Source organism: Aulostomus chinensis, chromosome 5 (genome assembly GCF_037954235.1).
Source record: "Aulostomus chinensis isolate RoL2024-O1b breed Wild chromosome 5, RoL_Achi_v1.0, whole genome shotgun sequence".
Classification (NCBI taxonomy): domain Eukaryota; kingdom Metazoa; phylum Chordata; class Actinopteri; order Syngnathiformes; family Aulostomidae; genus Aulostomus; species Aulostomus chinensis.
Window position 1 is genome coordinate 23,089,152 of NC_141324.1, and position 23,432 is coordinate 23,112,583.

A 23,432-nucleotide genomic window follows, 5' to 3' on the forward strand; every position below is an offset into this window, starting at 1 on the left:
ACAACGATTTAATTACTGGAACAATCCTGCGTGTCACATTGGAGTACCGTGTTTTCTATCCAGTGGACTGAGAGAGAATCCATTTCCATATCTCCCTTCAGTCTCTTGTTCTTTTCTGGCCTTTTCTAAACAATGACACTTTCTCTTGGGTCATCCCAGGTCGCAATCAGCTGAGAGGGAGGCTGCACCGGCTGCAGCTGCTCGGCTGGATTCTGTCTTGTTTCATTAACGCTAAGTAAAGCAGATCATACCATTCCATCAACACCACCTGCTGGTCAAAGAGCACGACCCATTCGCGATACATCTAGCATATCGTCTGTCAATGTGCAGCAACCTGTACTTTCCTGGCTCGCTCTGTGAACGTGTGGCTTCTCCCACTGTTGAGACTGTGTTGTGTCATTGCAGATACTCTCTCCAGTGAATCCAATTCAGCCTTGATGAATGGCAGCGTTTGTTCAAGAGCAAAATTGCGATTCTGTAAACACCATTCAAGCAGGCTGTTTGACAAGTCGCTAAGAAACCAAAGAGTGGCGAATATCTCGCAAAATTATAAATAAAATGAAATATTAATGTCGGCGCTTGCAAGAACAAATCGGTTGGTTGCTACTGTGATGGAAAACAACATTAATCAAAAGTTGCCGATGGAAAGATTTGGTTATCAAACTAAAGCTAGATGGATAATGATAACCACAAGCAAACTTGCCTTATTTTGGTATTTCATGTTTCCTGCAGTTGTTGCCCGACACTCCCACAATTACAAGGCAGCAGCTTAGATGTGCCTACTTAAACGCTTTCAAGAACAGGCAAGCCCCTGCATGTCCACATGCAATTTGGCTCGAGTGTCACAACACTTCACTAGAAAATGTGCGCAGATCATAGGTTACATGACTTAAATGAAGCAGGATTGAGTTGCACTCAAATGTTTTTTGATTGTAAGATTGTAAGGTACACCTTACGACTGCAGCTACTGTTTTTGTTTCCTCGAGGTAAAACCTAGCAACACTATTAAGTCAGAATTCCTTTAAAGATTCTTATTTTAATGTGTTTCCTAATTTCTAATCCGCTCTCATTCATCAGCCATATCTGATTCACCACATGCTGTAATGTAATGAAACCAACACAGGAGGTTGACAATGCTTGTACTTTGGTTTCAAAAACAACAGCTCCCTCTCCCTGAGGACGGACTTTTCCTGAATCCTGAGAACTGCTGCACACGGTGCACCCGACGCCTGAAACAGCAGAGTGGCGCAGACGCACCGTCAGCCTCCAAACCTAAGCCACAAATTATGTCTGGTACATGGAAAAGATCATGTGGCCCTGCAGCGGAGTATAGGGGTGGTGAGAACGAGGAGTTTGGTGGTAACTGGGTTGGGATTGCACGGATACGATTTACATTCCTCTCCAAGGATGTGATATCAAGACAAGGTCAGACCAAGGCTAATACATAAGACTCAGAGGAGAGGGAGGAGGAATACAGTCTCAATGGCTTTTTACTCAAACTGACGTTTTTATACATGTTATTTTATATTTGCACGAGAGACCATTTATCTTGCATTCTCTCCATTTGTCTCATCTTTACATACTCTACAGATGCTTTATTGCACACAGACCCATTTGCAAATTTTGGACGTCTTTCACGAGATTGCCCCTTTCAAGGAAATACCTCAACATCCTACTGCACATTCCATCTCATGTGAATAGTAAGTACTCAGACTAACCTCAATGCCCAGAGGAACCTCATTGTAATCGCAGAGAAATGTAACACTGCCGACTAACACTCTAATCTGAACTAAGTATTCTAGTCACACTCGCAGCTGAAACAAAGTTGACTTTTTTACACTGGTGCTTAAAGGTGACTTTCTCGTGGATATCTGATATGACTCTTTCACAGTGGTCGCTGATATTAAAACTTTCATCTCTACGCATGAGAGAGGACAACCGATCTCCACCGGCGGGGAGGAGATATTCCTGACACCCTGAAGAGATTAGTCTCCATTACCAAACAAATTTCTGCTACCACCTACAACACTTATGACAGCTCTCATTTCAACCCTCACAGGATCTCCGTAAAACCACACGCTTTTGTCCTCACTGCCATGCTCCCTCGACACCAGAGAGCCCGGTTTGAGAAGAGGGGGCGAATGTGTTTTAAGAAGGGTGTGGGAATCAATTATCCCACTCAAGAGACATGCAGGACCAGTGGATATTGCTTGGGATTAGTGTCCATTCTTGTCATGTACTGACAAACCCTCCTGCTGATCTCCTTAAAACCAGGTGTTATTAAGACGCGAGGCCCTAACTGGGGGCCTATAGGCTTTCCAATCCCATTTAGAAGTGAGTGACAAGCTTATAATGTTAAAAAACATGCATTCCTGTGTTTTCATGTGCTTACTTGTGTGAATCCTTCACTTACTTTGAGCATAAGAGAGTGAAATCATGCAACGACAAAAAAAAAGCAAATTGACAACTGCTTTAAATGGCGCTCGACATGATCTGTCTTCTGGAATTTCACTTCAACTGGTTTATGACCGTTAGACGAACAAAAAACGGTTTTGAAATCCTCGTGAAACTCGCCAAAACAGCAGCCAATATCATATGAAACTGTATTTACCAGCAACGTTCAGTTTAATCTCTCTTTTTTTTTTTTTTCTTTTCTTCTAGAAACGTGGCCCTGTGAAGCCACTCGGCCCTTCTTGGGCTGTTTGTGAACTGCAGCGATTGGATATTGTTTGAGATAGAGAATGAATAGACTTCATCCCCAATCCTGGCAGCAGCAGCCGCGCTCCCCAGGTGTAGCTGAGAAAACCTGGATCATTCCCAAGTTCAGATACTACTTCTCTCCATTTACGTGCCAGGGAATCAAGGTGTGTGTGGACACAAAAGATGTCAGGTGGTAGCTGGGACACTGAAAGGTGTTTACACAGGACTTAGATAGGGTTGTCCCTGACTTCAGACATTCACAGCTGGCAAACACGGTTATTTACACATCAAGAGGTAAACTTAGTCAACAAATCTGTAATATTGCTTATTGTTCAGTCATGCTGGTGAATAAATCTGCAAATGCTGTCATGAAAAGCAACGTTCTTGGAATGTAACTGTGTTTTTCTTGAAATATTAGATTAATATCAACAAATGTTAACCTTCAGCCCCCCCCCCCCTTTTTAAATAATTATTTGCTGAGACAAATGAAGCATTGAAATATATTCATCTGCGTCACACGTTTTCTGTGGTAACGTCTTGCTAATCTCCGAATCTGCATTCAGAGAGAAGAGCAAAATTTGTTCATGAACAGGCCTGCCAAATGGTTCAGATTACTTGCTAGAATGACTGATAGATTGCCAATTGATTTATGGCTCTCAATATGATATTTTGCAAAGCGATTAAAAGGTTTTCTTCAAGGTTTGCTTTCTTCATTGTGAACTATGGATGAACTCACCTCAGCGCATGTGGTTTTTCGGGAGAACTGTGTCTCGCAGAGGCAAGACCAGACTGATATTTAACTTCGACAGACAATCTTTAACTGAAACACAGAGCCTTTCTGCAGGATATGATGTCTTTGCGAATGACAAGATCAACACAGGTTTCACAATGTTAGACTCCGAGGTGACAAAGCTACAGTTTAGATGCATGTACACAGAACACCAGTGAAGCATTCGGAGAAGAAAAAAGTTGTAAATATATTCAATACAAGTCTCAAGATCTCACTTGTAATTAAATCAAAATGACAGAAGGGGAAATACACTTTGGACCATATCAAAAATTAAAACAGACAAATGACACCTATGGAAATGAAAATAATATAACATCATTGCATATTCTGTTTTGAATTGGTAACATTAGCATGAAAAAGGAAATAACGTGAAAAGTGTTAAGGTTTTAAGTCTGTTGCTGCCACTAGAAATACAACATGGTCCACGTATAACAGTCCCGGAGATTTTTATCACATCTTTCTTCCTCATCAGATTGCCTGTTTTAACCAGAATGTTTAGTCAGCTAAGTCAAAACTGAAAATAAGTGAGTTTGAATTACAGCTCCGGGTGTAACAAGCTGTTGAATGCAAAAACAAAAGTCTTGTCAAGTATATTTGTCAATTTTTGGGGTGAAAAATGTGTCATCGCACTCAACATATACCATCTTAAGCAGATCAAAGGGCTTATTTTTGAGACAAATATATTTTTTAAAGAAGTGAATTTTGATTATTCCATTGATTGATAAATGTACTTATTCCAAGCAAAAAAACCCAAAACAAAACAAAACAAAAAAAAACCAACCCAAAAAAACAACAGGCTTGCTGACCAAAAATATACTTTGGTTTTTACAGTGTGTATTTTTCTGCTTGTGCTGGACTTGCCATTGTAGAACTGAAGTGAGACGGGTCAGACAGGAGGTAAACAAGCATCGTATCATCCAGATGCAGGCCAGCTCACACTGACCTCAGTCAGCAAACACAAACACTGACGATGGAGCTCCAAAATAAGCGCGCAGACGGGAAACAAATCATAAAATAAGACAACTGTGAAGATTTATCCGTCTTTCTGAGAGTGACTTGTGAATCAGTTCAGGATGTGTTGCCACATCTCTCTCTCTCTCTCTCTCTCTCTCTCTCTCTCTCTCTCTCTCTCTCTCTCTCTCGGCTGATGGGAGGAGCGCAGCGCTGCTCCTCTCTGTATAAGAGGTGTTGGACGTTCAACAAGGGATTTTACACAGCTACTCAGGAGAAACGAAATGATCTGCCCTGGAGCCGCAGCAAAATGCTGGATGGACACCTACTCCTGGGATGGTTATCGTTCACACTTATAGTGAATCTTCTCAACTTGCCCGGACCGACCGCTGCGTATTTCGGGTAAGAATTGACACACGTGCGTGATGCTGCTCTCATTGATCTGATTGGTTCTTTAAAAGTAGGCTACAACTTTTCCTCCTTTATCCTCACGGGGAGGCGAAAGAAGAAAAAAAGGAAAAAAAAAAACCCGAATCTGAGTCTATCGAGCAGCTGTGCAGGAGAACAAACTTGTTGATTTATTGTATTTGACTTGTTTAGGTTACATTAATATCCGCGGGTCAGCGGGGTGTCAGTTGGCGGCTGTTGCGCAGCGCTCAGCGGTCACAGCTGGAGGCTGTTGCAGGTTGTCTGCACATGAGCTGGCCTCTCTGAAGCTGCTGACAATTGCACATTTGAAGACATGTCTTTGAATACCCAAGCAGGCAACAGTCCCTCACAAAAGGCGTGTGTGTGTGTATATATATATATATATATATATATATATATATATATATATATATAGTTGAAGCCATTCTTTCCGAGACAATTGAGCCAGCGCCCACTGTAAACGGACTCCTGGCGCGTTTGAATGGCAGGTAGCGGTCGAGTGATTATTTTGCTGAAACACTTGTAAAATCATATCCTCAGTCGACTCTGAAAACAGCCGCGGAGCGAAAGGTGAGTGTATATGCCTCAGACTCAACAGCTGGTAACAATAAAGCAATCTGACTGACTGAACTGGTGGCCGAAACGTCTGCTCAGCTTGCACTGAAAATTCCTCCATCCAGCATAAACATCACACAACTCTGGCAGGGGTTTTCTGCTGCCTCCACCAACTTTTAAAAAACACTTGGAACACGTGTTAGGAAATTAATCTTAGAGATGTTGCGTTTCAAAAATCTTGCCATATAATGTTTAATTAGAAAGAGCACAAGGGTGTATATTTCCAAGTCAGTCATTGAAGGGGAACGCCTTGGATTTTAAGGTGTAGCCCACTATGACCTCCACTTCAGAGTGGCTACTAATGCACTGAACTCAAGCTCTCATTTAAGATGATTGAGTTACAGTGAAGGGACACCAAGAGGTCAGGATGTCAGGTGAGGGGCAGCTGTTGTGTCACACCTGGAACGGGAGAGTTTTGATGTTTTCGTAAAACGGCCAACTTAAACACAAGCTTTATCTTCGTTCTGTCTTCGGATATCTCCGCTGGAAGTTGTAAGTGCTCCCTACAGAGACAAATGTCCGATGACACTTGAAGTCCGTCCAGCAGAGTCAAATTTATGGCAGGTATGGGTGTTGTGCGGGATCCAGGAGTGTTAGGTGAACTGTTTTGAGCACAGGAAACGTCCCCTAAGGGCCCGTTAGACCTTTTTTGAATAGAGCTTTCCCATCTCCTGGATGTATCCAAAAAAGTTAAGCATGAAAAGATCAGCAATTCTGGAAGTATTTCAATGTTCTAAACTGGATTGTTGTGATTTACAACCAGTTTTTCACGTCTCCAGTTAAACGATGTGTCTCTTGGGTGTTGCACCAAAGAGTTGGCACTCACTGTTGGAAATTGGGCAATGCAAACATGCTGTATGGCACCTGCAACGGCTCCATATGGTGGAAATATCTCTGCCCTTTTCAGTAAAACGTCATCATCTGTAATACTCGGGCTCATATTTAGTACGTTGTCTGTCTTTAGTGTCAGTGCAGCCCCATGTAACAAATGTAATCCCCGTCTCTGTTTCTCTCTCTCCCTCCCTGTTACAAAGTCGCTCTTGGCAGGCTGTAGGTATTAAGGTTGACGTGCCAAATTGGCACTCACATCAGTTTTAATGGCCCTAATGGTAATGCATATTTACTTATTCTGTTAGCATTTGTTTTCAATTCCCCTCTGTCAGTCTATCTGTGGCCTGTTCAGTGCAGAGAAACACGTGGTATTACAATACTGCAGATTTATTAGTCGGTGGCCCGGCGAGGGACGAATATGAATGAGTGTCAGTGAATGATTTAGCCCTGCAGCTGAGCAACATGAAACGCAAAGAAAGAGCCTGCACAGGTGACACAGACAGAAAAAGGGACTGCCCTGTGGCCAACTTCCCAGAAACTCAACACCGGTGACTCTCCGACCCGCTCCTGCTCGCCTTTGACTGTACAACACAAACCTGTTCAGATAAATATTCCACGAGCACGAGGCATCCTAGGGCCTCCTGGGTACTGATTTACTCAAAATAGAGGGTCAATGTTGCATACCCAATTTCCAGAGTGCGGTGGAGCGTAAGTGTAACATAAACACAATCTCTCCTGCCCATAGTCTGCACAGTCGAGGGTGGGGTGGGATTCCTGGCGTAGTCAAGCACCCGCTTAAATTGTCATCCTTTGCCACAAGAATGTGAGCGCTCATTTTCTTTCCCTCGGCCTGTTGTGGCAGGTGCTGCTTCTGCTAAATCTGTTATCATTGGAGTCCTAATCAGCGGAGTGTTTGTTACTTAATAACAAAACACTACCCTGATGGGTTATTGTATGGAGATGGAAGTGATTTCTTTTCCTAGTTGACCCCATCTGGAGTGCGAGTGCTGTCTGACGGGCTCCGATGGTTTATATTTGGTGAAAGACATGTCATTCTGTGGTCTTTTAAACTGCGCTGAATGTGAGTCCTAACGCTGAGTTTGTTTTTATTTAGTTCACGTGCGGCACATACAGGAAAGCTGCCCACAGTCATGCAAGTGGGATTTACCAATCACACAGGCACAACAGTAATATAGTGGCGTCTATTGCTGCTTGATTACTGCCATATCCTTTCACGGCCATCATCAGTTTTGTCTGTGAAGCAGCGCTGATAACCCTTTCAGATGGTGGTATTGTTTTCAGTGCCCCATTCAGTGAGGCACGATGCCAAAAACAACAGTATAACAAATGGGATGTGAGTAAATTTACAGAGGGGGAGGGATTTTTTTTCTTTTTTTTTCAGCTGTAAAAGTTTTTTTTTTTTTTTTTTTAATCACTGAGGTGAATTAGTTCCTGGTGTGTATCAAACAGCAGAGGGTTTTATGTTTTAAACCAAAAGAGGCTCCATGTAAACATTCCCTCTGGTTCTCCCCTCTTTCTCCCCTCCCATCTTATGGTCTGCCTGCCTCATGTGCGTGCCGCCGTCCCTGCCGTGGTTTGTGGGGAGCTTCTGGGTGATTACCACTCATTAGGAGCAGCAGAGTTAGTGTGGGCTCAGGCTGGCGTTGCCTGGCAGACAGTGGTGGCGGGCGTCTCATTACCAGGCCTTAAGGACTGATTAGCCCTGACGTGCAGCAAGGCGGGGAGCACCGTTGATAGAGGGATTTCCCAGCTTCATAGGATATCCTGTGGCTACAGCCACACCTCAAAGGGTATCACTTTACAGTGGGCCAAGAAGATAGGATTCTCTCAGCACTGGCGGTGCGACTGTGTAGTGTGGTGAGATCACGCAAACCTGGGGGCTTTCATGTAAGTCTGCATGGCCTCTGAAATGAGAGAGCTTTGTTTTCTTTATATTTCTGTTTGATACATACGGATTTAAGCTAAGCCATGCTTTGCTTTGACTACCCTGCCCTGCTGTTCCCCAGAAAAGGCCCACTGTTCCTGAGGAGGCCACAGGGTGGTGCAGCGTCGTCTGACAGTGCAGGAAGGTCCTCAATCAGCAGTTAGTAGGAGAAAGAGAGTGGGAAATGAGAGCAGAGGGCAGCCAGCGCTGTGTACTGAAAAGACACACTTAGTTGTGGTCAACCTGTGTGACATAACTTTTTCTTACAAAGGAAAATAATCATGTCTCGGTCAGAGTTCCATGTCTTCTCTAAACCGAGTGATGCACAAGACTGTTCATTTTATGGGTTGACTCACCACAAATGTCAGTTTGATGCGCATCTTTGTTATGGAGGTTTCAGCGGTGTCTGTAGTGGGTTGGTAAGAGGCTCATACAGTATAATAGCACGGTTGTACAGAAGATTACTTGGTTTGGAAGGGCTTTTAAAATGTGTTTGGCCTGATCACATCAAAAGAACTTAAGCGTCAGCAGTGGGCTAAAAAGACCGCAGCGAAGACATATTAGATTTTAAAAAGACGGCTCAGTCCTACCAGTCACCAGTGGATACTCAGAAGATATGGGAAGGAAATTCCCGTTGAAGGAAACTCTTGTTGGTTACAAACGTGATGATCTTTGCAGCTGGAGACATGGGCAATTTGCAAAACAGGAAAACTAACGTAGGCGCAAGATACTTTTAGTGGTCAGGCATTGATGAGATGATGCTAGTTAGCGTGACCACTATGTCTTGTGTTTTCCATCATTGACCACATCCTCTGCTTAGTTTGTAGGGTAGAGACATAACACTTCACATGGGCCAAGATTAGCAGATTGACACACACACAGACACACACACACACACACACACACTCAGTTAAATGCAGTATCTCAACCTTTTATCTTGAAGCAGCACTTTTATTAGAATGAAAAGAGGAAAAAAAAATATTTGTATGGATTTGCCATACCTTTTCCAAACTGCAGAGTTAGCTTTTCACTGGCCTTTATCTGAACAATCAGCTTGCATAAACACAATCCTATAGAGACCTGACCTGACATGCACTAATACGCCACTCAAATGTGTGTGTTTGCCAAATGGGTGTTATTACATAGACCGAGGTTTGCCTCATATCTCTCATAAAGCTTGAGTATTAGAATGGATATTCACTGACATCAATGGGCCCAGACATGGCTGCATTTAACTTGTTCTCTTCAGGCTGTGTGTGTGTGTGTGTGTGTGTGTGTGTGTGTACTAGAGGGATATTTATCAAGTTAGACATAATAACATGTTCCACCTTTTTCACTTGAATGTCACAGCAACTTTTACAGCAGATGACTGGCATTCTTTGATTTAGACTCTGCAGGCCTTTTAAGCAATTAGAAAGAGGAAAAGTCAAATCTTTCTAAGTAAATAACCGTTAATAAACTCAGCCACTTGCAGTTACTGAGGCATGAGTAACTCAAAACAGCTACTGTGTTGTTGGTGATTTTGTGGTTTGACTTTGCATGCTCTGTGTATTCAATATAAATGAAAGCATGGCAGCACATTGAAATATCTTCCTTGTACAACACATTTAGGAGTCAAACTGTTTTGCTCTCCTACCAAATAAATATGGCCTCGGTTCTTGTGTGAGCATGTTGGATTGCAGTATGTGTGCCTGAACGTGTTAAGTGCGCTGGTGCGCTGGTACAGGGCTGCTCTGTGCCATGGTGTAGGCTTGAACAGGAGAGTCATGCGGACACTGCTGCTCGCCCAATCTGTGCCAGTCACACAGTGACTATAACTGAGCTGCTGACCTTAGAAGCCATGAGTTCTCACATAGCAGTTAAACCTCTTACCATGCCACACACTCCCATTCCCAAACCCAGCTCCTATAGTCCCGCTGCTCAGCTACCAGCACTCCCATTCACTGCTCTGAATTAGCCTGACCATTTTTCTCCTTTTACACGTGTGTGAGAATAAGGGACACGTTTAATCCCCTGATGCATTTGCTATAAAACAGGAAGTTGAGCAGATCAGTGAGTTAGTGTGACACAGACTTTGTAAATGTCCAGAAAGGACAGCTGATGACATAACACTGGGTCATGTCCTGTTAAGTCATGCAAGATAGCACACTTACACCCCCCCCCCCCCCCCACATACACACACACACACACATTATTAACAGCAGTGCTTCTGGACATTACATTCCGACTATGCAGAAATGCTCATTACTCAACTAATAATGACTTAGTAAGTCGCAGGCCAGTACCACCTTGTTTCCAAAGTCGGTTTTGTCATGTTACTGTACTGTGTCAGTCACAGCTTGTAGTCACAACACCCCAGTGCTTTCAACCAGTGACTAATCTTATCTTAGCCTCATACATAATCGTTTACTCTTTCCCCTATTTCTGGTTTTAATGACTTGGGGAATGAATGGCAGTGGAAGGAAAAAAAAAGTTGAATTATTTTTAAATGAAATTTGGTGTAGAATGTCTTCTCTTTTCTTGGAGGGGGACAATAAACTGGAGACTCCTCGTTCCAGAGAGTCAGTCAGCATTGAATCATGGTTTCCTCAATTATTCAGAGTTGAAGCTGTGGAGCACATTGTCAGCTATAGTTAGAGTGGGCCAGAGGGAAAACACCACACACTCACACACACACACACACACACACACACACACATTCCTACTACCTCTGGCATGGCCTGAGCTGTGATACACCAGATGGGACTTGGGCAGGGTGGTCTGAAGTTCATCCAACATTTCTGAGAAAAACATTCTTTTTTTTTCACCCCCCCCCCCCCAGAAAGGAACATTTAAATGCTGTGAAGGCAGGAAGAAGAAGAAGAAGAAAAGGAGAGGATTTAATTGAATGAATAACATCTTTTAATACGCGTAGATTAATCTCAGGTGAGTAAGGAAGGTAGTTTGTCTTTGTGACAGATTGGACATGTTGTCATGTCTGTCACTGTGTAGCTTATGTTCATAGACAGCGGTGGTTTTGTCTAGAGGAGGCTTTGTTTGGAGCCAACAGCTGGGCGGAATGATTGGCATTCGTTTAGAGTAATTGACCAGTGGGAATAGGGGAAGTTGAGAAGAAGGGGGGGGGTGAAGGAAGGGGGGGGCACTAGACTAACCTGCAAGTTCAGGCTGATGGAGAAACTTTGGCTTTTGTGTTTTGTTTTTCTGCCTGGGCGCGTTCAGCCACGACTGACTCTTATAGGTGTTGTCTTTTAAAAAGTGCCCGTACGTGTGCGCACTTGCATGCATGTATATGGTAACATATCATACACAAAACACAGCCAAGCACCTGTCAGTCTTGTGGGGGATGGAGATGATAAACAGACGCTGGGTTAAAATGGCTGGAAGACTTTGCTGCTGCACAGTGTTTATTGCTTATCTCCAAATTTGAAAAATAGCAGTCGACCCGTGCAATTTTTCTTCAAAAAAAGGGGGAATTTGTCACGGTGATATTGCTTAACAGTAGGTGATGCAGTCAAGATTGTCTTTGTGCTTTCGCCATCGCAATATTTTCTGTATTATAGTTTAAAATTTTAGAGATGAATTAATATATCATACAACTTAAGTCAGTCTAGTATGACAAAATATGCATTCCAACATTTCTGACATAGATATAAACATGATTTCTTCTTTGGATTTTCTAAGGAATTATGTAAAAATGAAGGTTTTACAATGGGAAATATAACAAAACTTTCCAAAGACTGTGTAAATGTTGGCTTTTGCTCACTCTAACAGTCTGATATAGTCTGTCTTGATAGGTGGTCAGGAGATTGTTCATGTCAAAGTACGTCCACAAAAAAAAGAAGCTTTTTTTTTTAATCTCCGACAGACTCAGATTCTACCTGCAGAGATTGACGTTTTCTCTGTGTTGCGCCTTCCAGGGTAGTACGAGTTAGTAGTACCCACCCACTGGCTTTATTGACTGTGAACTTCCTGATTCTTGCTCATCACAATACATTCATCTAATAACATGACTTCCTGTCTCTTTGTTAGCGCTCACAAAAGCACTTTTTCTCAGGAAGAGGCATTTCGGTATCTTCTTTTATTCGTCTAGGAGTAGTCAAACCAGTCACGACAGTCGCTGCTAATTCAATGGTCTGCAAGTGTATGGATGAAGCGTTTTTCAACCATGTGTAGCACAGCTAGCCTTTAAAGCGTGTCATCTGTTGCACCAATGACATCGTTTCTCTCTTTCAGGTAATTCCACGCTGGCCTTTAGTACTGTAACTCTTATCTCGACTAACTTTCACTCACATTTCTCCCAGCAAACAGTCACATCCTGCAACATTTTGAGCAAGATTTCTCCTGTCTGCAGCAAAAAAGAAGCGTTTATCACAAATACTCCATCGCAGCCTTTCCACGGCTGCTGGACACAGCGCTCTCACTCATTCCTCATTTCTTTGACCCTAATAATCATTTAGACCTACGTTCAAAGACACCGAAAGTATCCTTTAAGTGGAAATCAATTAACTAGCCAATCATTTGCAAAGTTTTCCTCCTGAGATTAATCTATACCACCTGGTCTGAGCTGCCTTCCTGTGTGAGTGTATGAATAACATCAGCAGTCACACTCCTGTGCATGTCTTGGCGCATCGATTTGACCCTAAACGTTAATTTAAGAGTGATCATACAGCATGTTTTCCACTCTTTAAGATTTTATCACCCTTTCTTTTAATATTTACATACCCAATCAATGAAGAATGAGCCGAATCATCAGCTGAGGGTCCCTTCCAGGACTGTTAAAGTAAAGCCAGAGGAGGGAGTGATGACGGCGAAGTTTAGGGCTAGTCAATGATTTTCTCCAGGGATCGACTCAGAGGCGTTGGAAATGGAAAATGTATATAAAGTTAAATGTCACAGTCAATGGGAGGTGCTGACACGTCGAGAGAAAGAACTAAACAAACTCCAGTGTTAGCGAGTGATAGACGGCGGAGGAGGCGCAGCGTGAGAGCTGCACAACGACCAAGGCAAAGTGTGTGTGAATGGAAAAAAAGTCAAGAATCCCAGCTCGTGGAGGATAATATAGAGTTTTATATGTTGCTTTTATATTGCATGCGTAATTGGCGTTGCTGTGACAACGTCTCAAGCAAATATACCTACAGAAACTGGTCCATGATGTGAAAACTCACGATTTCTAATTTAAAAGGTAGCAGTTTAGTCACTCTTACATTTCATGATAAGACTTTTATAAGTGAATGTAGTTGTCACAGATGACATGTGGCTGTGGCTTTTGGTTTTTCAGCAGTCGTAGTTATGGGAGCAGAATATGATGACTTCAGTTGGTATATTTCATTTTGAGATATGTAATTTTTTTGTAATTCCAACACTTTTTTTCTCATTCAGTTTGGAGTTTTTTTTCTTCACCAAACTCCAGAGTAATATTTTTTCTTTCTCTTTTTTTCAGATCACATTAGGGTGACAGCACTGGTCACAGTCCCGCATCCAGAAAAAACATTTCAAATTTGATTTAAAGACTAAGAATGACATTAAACTTGAGTTTTAGTGTTGTAAATATTCAAGATTGCATCCGGTTATAGGTAGGAGGTCCATAGTCAGTGTACATCTGTGATATAATTTGACTATTTCTGGTTTACCGCAGAGTGGAAACATGCTCAAGAGCGATCCCCGGCCAGTAGTTCCGTGAAGTGTTTCTCCATTCTCAAATCTTTACCCCCAGGCTGTCTTTGTAACTCGCCAGAAATATGCCTTTGTGAAACAAGCCACAGAGACAGTAGCGCTGAGATCAATGTCATGTCATTGTTGGCCTCCCTCCAGCTCCACTCAGACCATCATTCTGTCTCAGACGGTCCCACAGACAGTTGAGGGCTGTCGTTCTTGTGGTTCTCCTGTTTTTGGCAGGCATGTGGGCTTTTGGAAGATTTGATGCTGATACCTGTTATGCATGTCTCACTGAGGAATGTGTACATCATCTTATGGTAAATTACCACCAATCGGTGTTGGATTTCTTGTTAATCTACTAATTAAAACCTGTATTTGCTTGTTTTTTGTTTTTTTTTAAATTAGCAGACATGTCCCGGGGCATAGGGGATTCTTGGTGCAGTGCGGATTTGAATATCTGGAATTGTTAATATTTTTTTTTCTTCTTCAGCACAGATGTTTCAAATGGAGGCACTCCACAGCCGTCATTCAGTCTTTGAAATGTTGTGGAACGGTTGTCAGTCATATGTAACAGCTGGAACTGTTTGTTTTGGCTCTTTAAACAGGTTTCCTTGGCATTGTTAAGGGAGTGTATTCTAACAAAGCTTGAAACAATTAGAAATATCAGCTATTCCGAGAGACGCAGTGCTCACATATTGTGTACCTCCACATATTCCTCCGACCTGCATGTTTAAGTGTGTTGGGAGAGCAATCTTTGTCAAGACACAGCTTGCCAGGTTTCCATTTGAAAATTCATAGCTGTCAGACAAGTTAAGGAAAAGCAAACATGCTTTTGTAAAAAGGAAACCGTTTGACCCAATCTGAAAGCAAATCCCGATGCCTCCTGTTTGATTTGACTGCTCGGACTCTGAACTACTGGCAGCGAAGGCATTGTTAAGACTATATCGAATGGCATATGGGAACTATTAAGACCATCGGTATGACACCGAGGACTCAAGGGGAAACATTTCAGTCAGTTATTTGACTTAATAAAACAAATCTCTCGTTGAAGAACCCCCCTGACTTGCTGTAAGAGGAATATGAGTGTTGACAGAATCTTCTCTGGAAAACAGCAATGAAGGCAAAAATTTGAGAAATGCAGATCACGAGTCAACACTTCTGACATCCAGCATGAACACCTTGACAAGATATTCAAGAATATTGTTTATTCGCTTTTGTAAGTCCGTGGCAAGATTCCATTCAGCTGTTGTCGCACCTTATTTGACCCTTTTTGTTTAAATGATAACAAGAAAATTCATTTGATTGCGAATATCACTCAGCTCTCTATTTAAGAACAATCATTTTTACAGTTTCCATCACTCGGTTCTTTTATCTGTTGTGTTGAAGGACGTTTGATGGACTGTTATTATGTGTGTGGATGAAATCAACGCTGCATTCCTCGACTGATGCAAAAGGTAGTGAGAGATTTGATCAGTGAAGCATTAAATGTGGTGTCAGTCGTGCACAAAAGCCCATCTGCCTGAAGTCTTGTGCCATTTGGGAGTTCTGTAAATCCATTTATTCTTCGGTTTCGCTTTAAGGGTGTAAAGGAGGCCAGAAATTATACATAATGAACAACTACAGTGCCAATTCTGTCGGTTGGTGTGACCAAAATGGTCGTAGGCTGACAGTCATGTCCCCTGTGTGTGTTTATGAAAGTAATGCTCTGTTTTTCCCATCACGACCTCAGAACGCTGGTCGTGGGTTTTGCCAGCTATGTGGCAGTCCTTGCTTGTTTTATATACGCTTCCCTTAAATAAACTGACGAGAGGAGCGCAAGTCCACCACATGTTCTCCATACGATGTTTAGAGCTTAAACTTCTGCTTGTTATATTTCAAATGTGCTGCAGTGTTAAGATCCTGGATCCTGGACTTTTGTATGGGGATTCTATAATGGGAGTGTAAATCCTGTGGTGTGATCATGTTTAAATCTATACAGCGCAACTGTTGAGTGACATCCCCCCCCCCCCAGTGTATGACAGCAATATTAAAAGTATCCGCTAGCTGCTGTTTCACACGCGTGCGGTATCACGGTCACGCTGGCTAGATGCATTGTTTTAAATACGTCTCCACGCTGTGGACTTACCTCTCTGTCCTTTATTGTGTAATCAAACAGAATATGTTTGTGATGAAGCATTTTATTTGATAGCAAAACTATAAGTGCAATAAAAAAAAGAGATTTATTGTAGAAAGTTTGCCATTAAAAATCTATTGAAATGAGTCTAAACTTTTTAGGAATACTATCATTTCACTGAGAATTGCAACAGGGGTTTCTGTTGGCTATTACCACTGACACTGATCAAGACTGGCCGATACAGATGGGTCTTATATCTTTCAGCAGAGGTCCCGCACGCACAACACTCAAGAGTAAAGAAAACTTTTAGAGTTGCATCAATAGTTTTGCGCATAAATATTGGATACTTGAGATCAAACACCTTTTCCATACGTTTTTACGTTAAATTGCCAACCTATTCTGTTGGATTTCACAATAAAAATATGATTTAATTGTATATAATGTGTAACAAGAGTACTACGTAGCCGTGCTGCTGGTGCTGCAGCGTGATCGAGGTCTGAACAGGGACAAACCGTCGGGAGCTTTATGAAAAGAAAGAACTCTCCCACCTCTGCGGAGAATTTGTTCTGACACTGACACGCCTGTGTTGGAGGTTGATCACAATCTCCAGCTAATGTTGAATTCCCCTGAACATTAACCACCGAACAGCTGAATTCATTTGAACATTAACCAAACTTCTGAGTGTTATATTCCCCAGCTGTGCCTCTTGTGCTCTTTATATCTTTTCAACACAGACTGTGTATCCAGGAAGGTCAGCATCCTGCGCTTTATTGGAACATTTATCAAGATGTTTCCACTGAGTGTCTCTTTGTCTCTGTGGTCTTTTAGGTTGACAGGTAATGAACCGTTGTCTATCCTGCCATTGAACTCTCTACCAGAAGAGAACATGGGCAGGGCCCACTACAAGCTGTGTGACCGGCTCAAACTGGAGAAGAAGCAGCGCAGGATGTGCAGACGAGACCCGGGCGTGGCGGAGACCCTGAGAGAGGCCATCACCATGAGCGCCCTAGAATGCCAATATCAATTCCGCTTCGAGAGGTGGAACTGCACCTTAGAGGGGCGCCACCGGGCCAACATACTAAAGAGAGGTATTCTCTTTTATTCTGAGCTGGAAAACAAATGTGTATGGTCATGGAGTGATGGGATTTGTGGTTCATTGTAGCAAACTGGAAAGTAAAGTACAGGTTGAATGGGAGAGGTGGAAAGATCTTGGTTTTATATATATCTATATATCTATCTATATCTATCTATCTATCTATATCTATCTATATATATATATATAGATAGATATAAATATATAATCTCCATATATCCTTATGAAATTAAAAAATGCACATTGACAAACCCCTCACTCTGTACTTATAAACCAAAGTACAAACACTTATAACAGAGTAGCCCTAGAATAACCCTCTGGTGTCACCAGCATCAAACAGCACTTTCCACTTCCATGTGCAACATGTCGGAAGGCTTCTCTAATCAGTTGATTTTTATACCTGAATCTCAGACAAACCTCTTGGTCACATTTGGCAACTTAACTGCTGATTGTAATTGAGATGAATCTGTGTGGGGAAAGTGAAGAGGCAGCTGTTGCTCCTCCCTCATTACCACCACTGAGGTGCCCTTGAGCAAGACCTTTAACCCCCTAGCCCCCCCCTGAAAACCACTGCACCTCAGCAGGCAGCAGACAAGACTGGTTACACGGAGCGGCCTCCAGGTGGGAATGTGATCGGGGCGTTTCTGCAGAAGCAAGCATTGCCCTCGGTGAACCCTCCCTGAAAAAATAAAGGTTAAAAACTCAGTTAATAGCTGGTCTCATTATGCCATTTATTTGTAGCATACGCTGCATTCTCAATAACAGTTTTCCTGCACAAAAGAAAACAAAATAAATGTGATTTGTACATCAAATAACACAAGTCTGTTTTCAATTTGAAGGCTTTTATGAGGGGAAAAAAAACCTTCTTGGTGCAGTAAAACATCACAAAGCTTATGGGAGCTGCTCAGAACCTGCAGTCGGATCGTTCACTGTGCACTTTGATGCAGTGTTTGTTATTCTCCCTGTATGTAGAGCAATAGAGCTGATAGGGATCAGGAGACTGTAAAACACACCATGATGGTTAATTTGGAGGAGGAAACTATATGATTTATTCATATTTTTGATGTATTTTCCAATATTACATACCAAATTAAGCACACAATCATTTCATTTTATTGAATAACAGAAACTGACACATTGAATTTAAGTAATATCTATCATGTGCTTCTGCAGGATTTAAAGAGACAGCCTTCTTGTACGCCATCTCCTCGGCGGGCCTGACCCACGCCATGGCTAAAGCTTGCAGCGCCGGACGGATGGAGCGCTGCACGTGCGACGAGGCCCCGGACCTGGAGAACCGTAAAGCCTGGCAGTGGGGCGGCTGTGGAGATAATCTCAAATATGCCAACAAGTTTGTTAAGGACTTCCTGGGCAAACGCTCCAATAAGGACCTCCGTGCACGCGTGGACATGCACAACACAAACGTGGGTCTGAAGGTAATAAGTCAGAAAATTCTCCAAGTCACATCAGTTTTCAGTTGAAGTTACTGCAGGGAATGTTTTTAAATACGAACCTGTGGAGAATTATCAGCGGACTCTACTTCAGAGTGTTTTAGTGCGGTTCAGGTTTTATGTCCCGCAGTGATACTGTTTTAGTTCCGTTTCATTGCTCTCAACAGGGTTTCCAGCTGCTACTTGCAACTTTTTTTTTTTTTTTGTGAAACATCTCCGATAAACTAACTGTATACTGCTTATCTGGCACCAAACACGCCGTTAACTATGTAAATATTTGCTAATACATTTGCCTTAGCAGCTTTATTAGGTGATAATATGTTGGAAGCGATAACGTGTTTATTGCTTGTTTCAGTTTCCCCAAGTGGTCAAAAAGCAAAATAAAAGCCAACTGAAGTATATTAAAAGGATCCGCTTCACACGTATACAAATACTCCGTCGTGTATCTGTCAGGGAAGGTGAAAAGTCAGTGTGTTAAATGGGTTTTTTGAAACTTTTCCTCACTGAAATCGAGGGTCTGCAGATGGACAGTGTCGTAAATTGTAATTGTAAATCCCCTTGAGGTAACCTGCGACAGTGATTTGTGTTTTTGGGCTTTATAAATAAAATTTAACTTGACTTGACTTTGGAGCATCACTCATGCAATTCGAAGGGACTCTCTCCTGTGAGTGTCCGATTCTCATGGAAGTACTAAATAGTTCCCCTGTAAGTTGTTTTCCATTCACTCCCCGTCTGTGACAGCAACGGAATTTGATTCTTTGATAAGATGAAAACATTAATGATTAAACAGTAAACTATGATTAAGTTTAAATGGCAGCCAATAATTAGTCATGAAATATGTAGGGAGTTCAAAGCAAAGGAGAGAGTTAAGTATGCGATGATTTTATTGCAAAATGTGTGCTCCATGTGTCGCTCTTTTATTAAAGTCATAATTTCATAGCAGCTGTGTTTGAGTTATAATGAAACCGGTTCAAATGGGGTTCATTTCTAGACATAAATCAGACACGGTGGGAAAATAGTGATAAGACAATAGAGTCTCAGCTCTGCGCAGTTGTGTAGATAAACAGAAGGTCAGAAATGCCACTTCATTGTGCACTTTATCCCGGATATACTGGTCAACCATATCTGGAGTTTTGCTTTTGTAATGCTGGGGTTTAAACATTACACTGCTGGTAAATGACTACTGCAAATACAAAATACACTATCCAAATATAGTTAAATTGACCAAAGAGGAACTTAATATCAGCACATCAGATTAGCTGTAAAGAAAGCGTCCCTGCAGAGAATAAAAGTGATTATGCTTCCGTAAATTAGGTGAAATCTGCTCGTCAATATTTGTCCTCGCTCTCAGATTAGACGGGCAACGGCCTCATGATCAGTGAGCAAATGTATTTGCAAAAGATAGAACGGTCACATCCGTTCAAACCAAAGCAAACTAAAGGTCAGCAATCTTCTTTTTCTTGTAGCCATTTTCATTTCAGCTTCAAAATGAGTTATAGCAGAGGCACACTTCCCAAATATTAGCGGACGCAAACCTGCCGTCTCTAAAGACCAATTGAGACTCTTCCTTTTCAACTTGGCTCTCCAAAGTACAACCCCTCAAGAGATTTTATTTGTGATAAAAGATTTACAGCATTGTTTGATTCGCACATGTAGTTTGGTGTACCGCATTCGGCGATAAATTCCCACATGAGGAGAGAGCTGGAATGCGCTCGCCTCTGCAGCCCCCCCCCCCCCCCACCACCACCACCACCCTTTTAAAAGCTGACCTATCAAATTTTCTTGACCTGCTGGTGTGATGAATATGGACTTCCTGCTCGCCGATGTCTTTCACAGTCTGAGAACAGAAATGTAGATGCCGTCCAAACCTCATCGAAGACAATGTGTTATTGTCATTGATTTTCACACACTGCTGCTTTTGACATTGCGGTCGATTCTCCAGTGGATTTTGGCGGAGCGTCAAAGAGGTCAAGTACTGTTAAAATAACGTGAAGTCGTCTTTTTTAGCTGACAATATCTGTTACGCTGATATATAAATTTACAGATGATGGTTTTCCTCCATCGTGACATAATAAGTGCACTAGGAGAATGTTGTGATCATATCACATACTTTCCTCTGCTGCAGCCTCCCTCCACCTACGATAATAATCGGGATTTAGTTTAATCAAAAATGTCTTTTGTGGTTATCATACCAATTTTTATTCACTGGTCTTTGTGAGAACAAAATGTTACAATGTTCCTCTTTTGATTATTTTGATCATAGCTCTCAAGCAATAAGTGAAGTCTTTAATAATATCAAAAAGGAATGTTAAATTATAACTCTTCCTAACTGCTGCTCTCCACCCTCATCATGTGCTTACAAAACAAAGCTAAATTAAATCACATAGCTTTCACTTCAAAGTTTCATTAATTTAGTACCTTTTTTCATTGTCTGTGACCCAGGTAATAAAGGCTGGAGTGGAGACCACTTGCAAATGCCATGGTGTGTCAGGCTCCTGCACTGTCCAGACCTGCTGGAGGCAGCTCCTGCCCTTCCATGAGATCGGCAAGCAGCTGAAGCAGCGCTACGAGACCTCCGTCAAGGTTGGCAGCTCCACCAACGAGGCCACGGGGGAGGGAGAGATCTCCACAGGCCGGAACCAGCAGCAGCAGCAGCAGCAGCAGCAGCAACAGCAGCAGCAGCAAGCACAGCCCCTGCCTGGCCCGAACGATCAAATCCCACGCACTATGGACTTGCTCCACATCGAGGACTCGCCCAGCTTCTGTAGACCCAGCAAGTACTCCTCAGGTACTGCTGCTCGCAAGTGCTACAAGGACAAGAACTGTGACGCTATCTGCTGCGGGCGAGGCCATAACACCCAAAGCAGGGAGGTGACCCGGCCTTGCCAGTGCCAGGTGCGCTGGTGCTGCTACGTCGAATGCAAGCAGTGCACACAGAGAGAAGAGGTCTACACCTGCAAAGGGTAACTCCCCCCACCCACCCCAACCATTACTACCACCACCACCACCACCACTACCACCACCCCATTAACAGCCCCTATTTGGCTCACGTGGAAGATAACAGAAGAGTTGGAAACGCGCGCTCTCACAAGGTTGTGCTCCTGCTGTCAGAACAGAACTCTACACAGAGGGAAGCAGGCCTGATGGAGAAGCAATAAGCACTTTGAGGGATTTCTGTGTGTCGAGGTCCAGAGGTCCTGTGGGTTTGCTGAATGAAAAACCTTCTCAGACAACTGGGTGAACATCTCAAGCTTTTTTGTCACGGCGCTGCCTTCAAGAGAGAAGCTTTTACTTTCCTGTTTAAAAAAAAAAAAAGTCAAAATATATTCACAAGAAAACCAGTTAATGTGGATCCATGTACATTAATGCCAACGGACTGGTTTAAGGGCCTCGCCCAAAGAAGAATGGTGTGTGTGTGTGTGTGTCTCTCTCTCTCTTTATTCATGTGTGTGTTTCTATGTAAGGACGTTAAATAGCGAGCGAGGGGGAAGCGAGAGTGACGACTTCTATGGCAATGAAAACCATATTCAGAGAACAAAGAAGACAGGGTGTAAGAATTACTCTACACGCACATATTTACACTCGCACACATTGTGTGTTTGCATATGTATGTACATAAATTCAGTTATATTGTAATGATATTATTATACAAGCCACTTATCTAACTATGTTAAGACAAACCACTAACCACACAAATATTTCCTTGTTTGTGTGCGCTCGCTCGTTTTTCTTCCTGATTCATTTTGACAAGGCCCTTTGGAAAGCAACACCCTTGTGTCTGTTGTCTTGCTGTGGATAATTTATAGATCCTCTGGGACTACTTCTTCACGGAGAGGAACAAAAATGACAATTTTTTTTCAATCTTTTTTTTTTTTTGTAATAATATAATATGCAGCTGTTAGGCAGTTGCATTAACAGTAAATAACTAAGCCAGTCAGTTTAGGCTATTCTCAGCCTTGAGCGAACTCGTGTTCAGGGAATAACTTAAACCACTATAACTATTTGGATAAAATGGAGAGAAATAGCACAAAAACAAATGAGATGACAGCGGCCTTGGTATAACAGCCGACAGCTGAACGCCTCAACGCTTCTTGTGCGACTCAGATTAAAAATGATGGAGCTTATATCCACTTATTATGATTTTATTTTCTTTATTGTTGAATACTTTGAAGTTGTAAAGAAAACTGTGGAGAACTGGAGGAATGTAGCCCCCCAACCATTTCACTTCCCCTCCTCTTCCAGCTGCCACAATTTTGATTGAGCCATATTCAACGTGTAGACATGCAGCGGTAGCAGCTGCGTGGGTCGGTCCAGACAGCACGGGGCGGAAATCTAACTTGACAAGTCTGCAGAGTTGCCCGAGTGACGATGAATGCGCAATAGCTAATACATATTTAATATGACTAATATTTGTGTAACGTTCAGCGAACCTGTCTCCATTCAGAAGTCAGTGATGTTTTATTACTATAATATTACAATATTTGCATGGCACAGTGACACATTTAAAGCAGCATTGCCATGCAAGTGCAATGACAGTGTAAGACAATGAAGACACAAACATAGCAGACATGTATTCTCAGCACTTAGCTTCTGGTAACTTATGTTATAAACGATAAAATATAGGACCTTTTATATGCCTTGTTTGTAGATGGGTGCAAATTAACTACTGAGTGAGGGACCCAGCTTTGTATAATAGCATCATTCCCGCACTGAAACCAAAAGCCCTTTAAAGTATTTAAAGATCTGTATTTATGGATGCAGTGCAGTGCAGACTCTGTCTCTCTCTCTCTCTCTCTCTCTCTGTCTCTCTCTGTCTCTCTCTCTTTGTAAATAGCAAAGGTTTATTCTCCTGTGGTAAA

The 23,432-nt window shown here is 42.3% G+C and overlaps 1 protein-coding gene across 1 annotated transcript; it reads left to right on the forward strand.

The window, feature by feature from the left end:
• Positions 1-4,706: 4,706 nt before the first annotated feature.
• wnt9a (wingless-type MMTV integration site family, member 9A) lies at positions 4,707-21,586 on the forward strand. Its single transcript, XM_086205015.1, has 4 exons — positions 4,707-4,843; positions 16,858-17,117; positions 18,296-18,558; positions 21,016-21,586. The coding sequence occupies exons 1-4, from the start codon at positions 4,752-4,754 to the stop codon at positions 21,538-21,540; spliced, it is 1,140 nt and encodes a 379-aa protein (XP_086061141.1). The 5' UTR covers positions 4,707-4,751; the 3' UTR covers positions 21,541-21,586.
• The last annotated feature ends 1,846 nt before the right edge of the window (positions 21,587-23,432 follow it).

Excerpts from the sequence above, each read along its gene's own strand:
- wnt9a (XM_086205015.1), top strand. The coding sequence starts at position 4,752 with ATGCTGGATGGACACCTACTCCTGGGATGGTTATCGTTCACACTTATA. Across the intron at positions 17,118-18,295 it reads GGCCAACATACTAAAGAGAG|GATTTAAAGAGACAGCCTTC; the intron begins GTATTCTCTTTT and ends GTGCTTCTGCAG. Across the intron at positions 18,559-21,015 it reads ACACAAACGTGGGTCTGAAG|GTAATAAAGGCTGGAGTGGA; the intron begins GTAATAAGTCAG and ends TCTGTGACCCAG.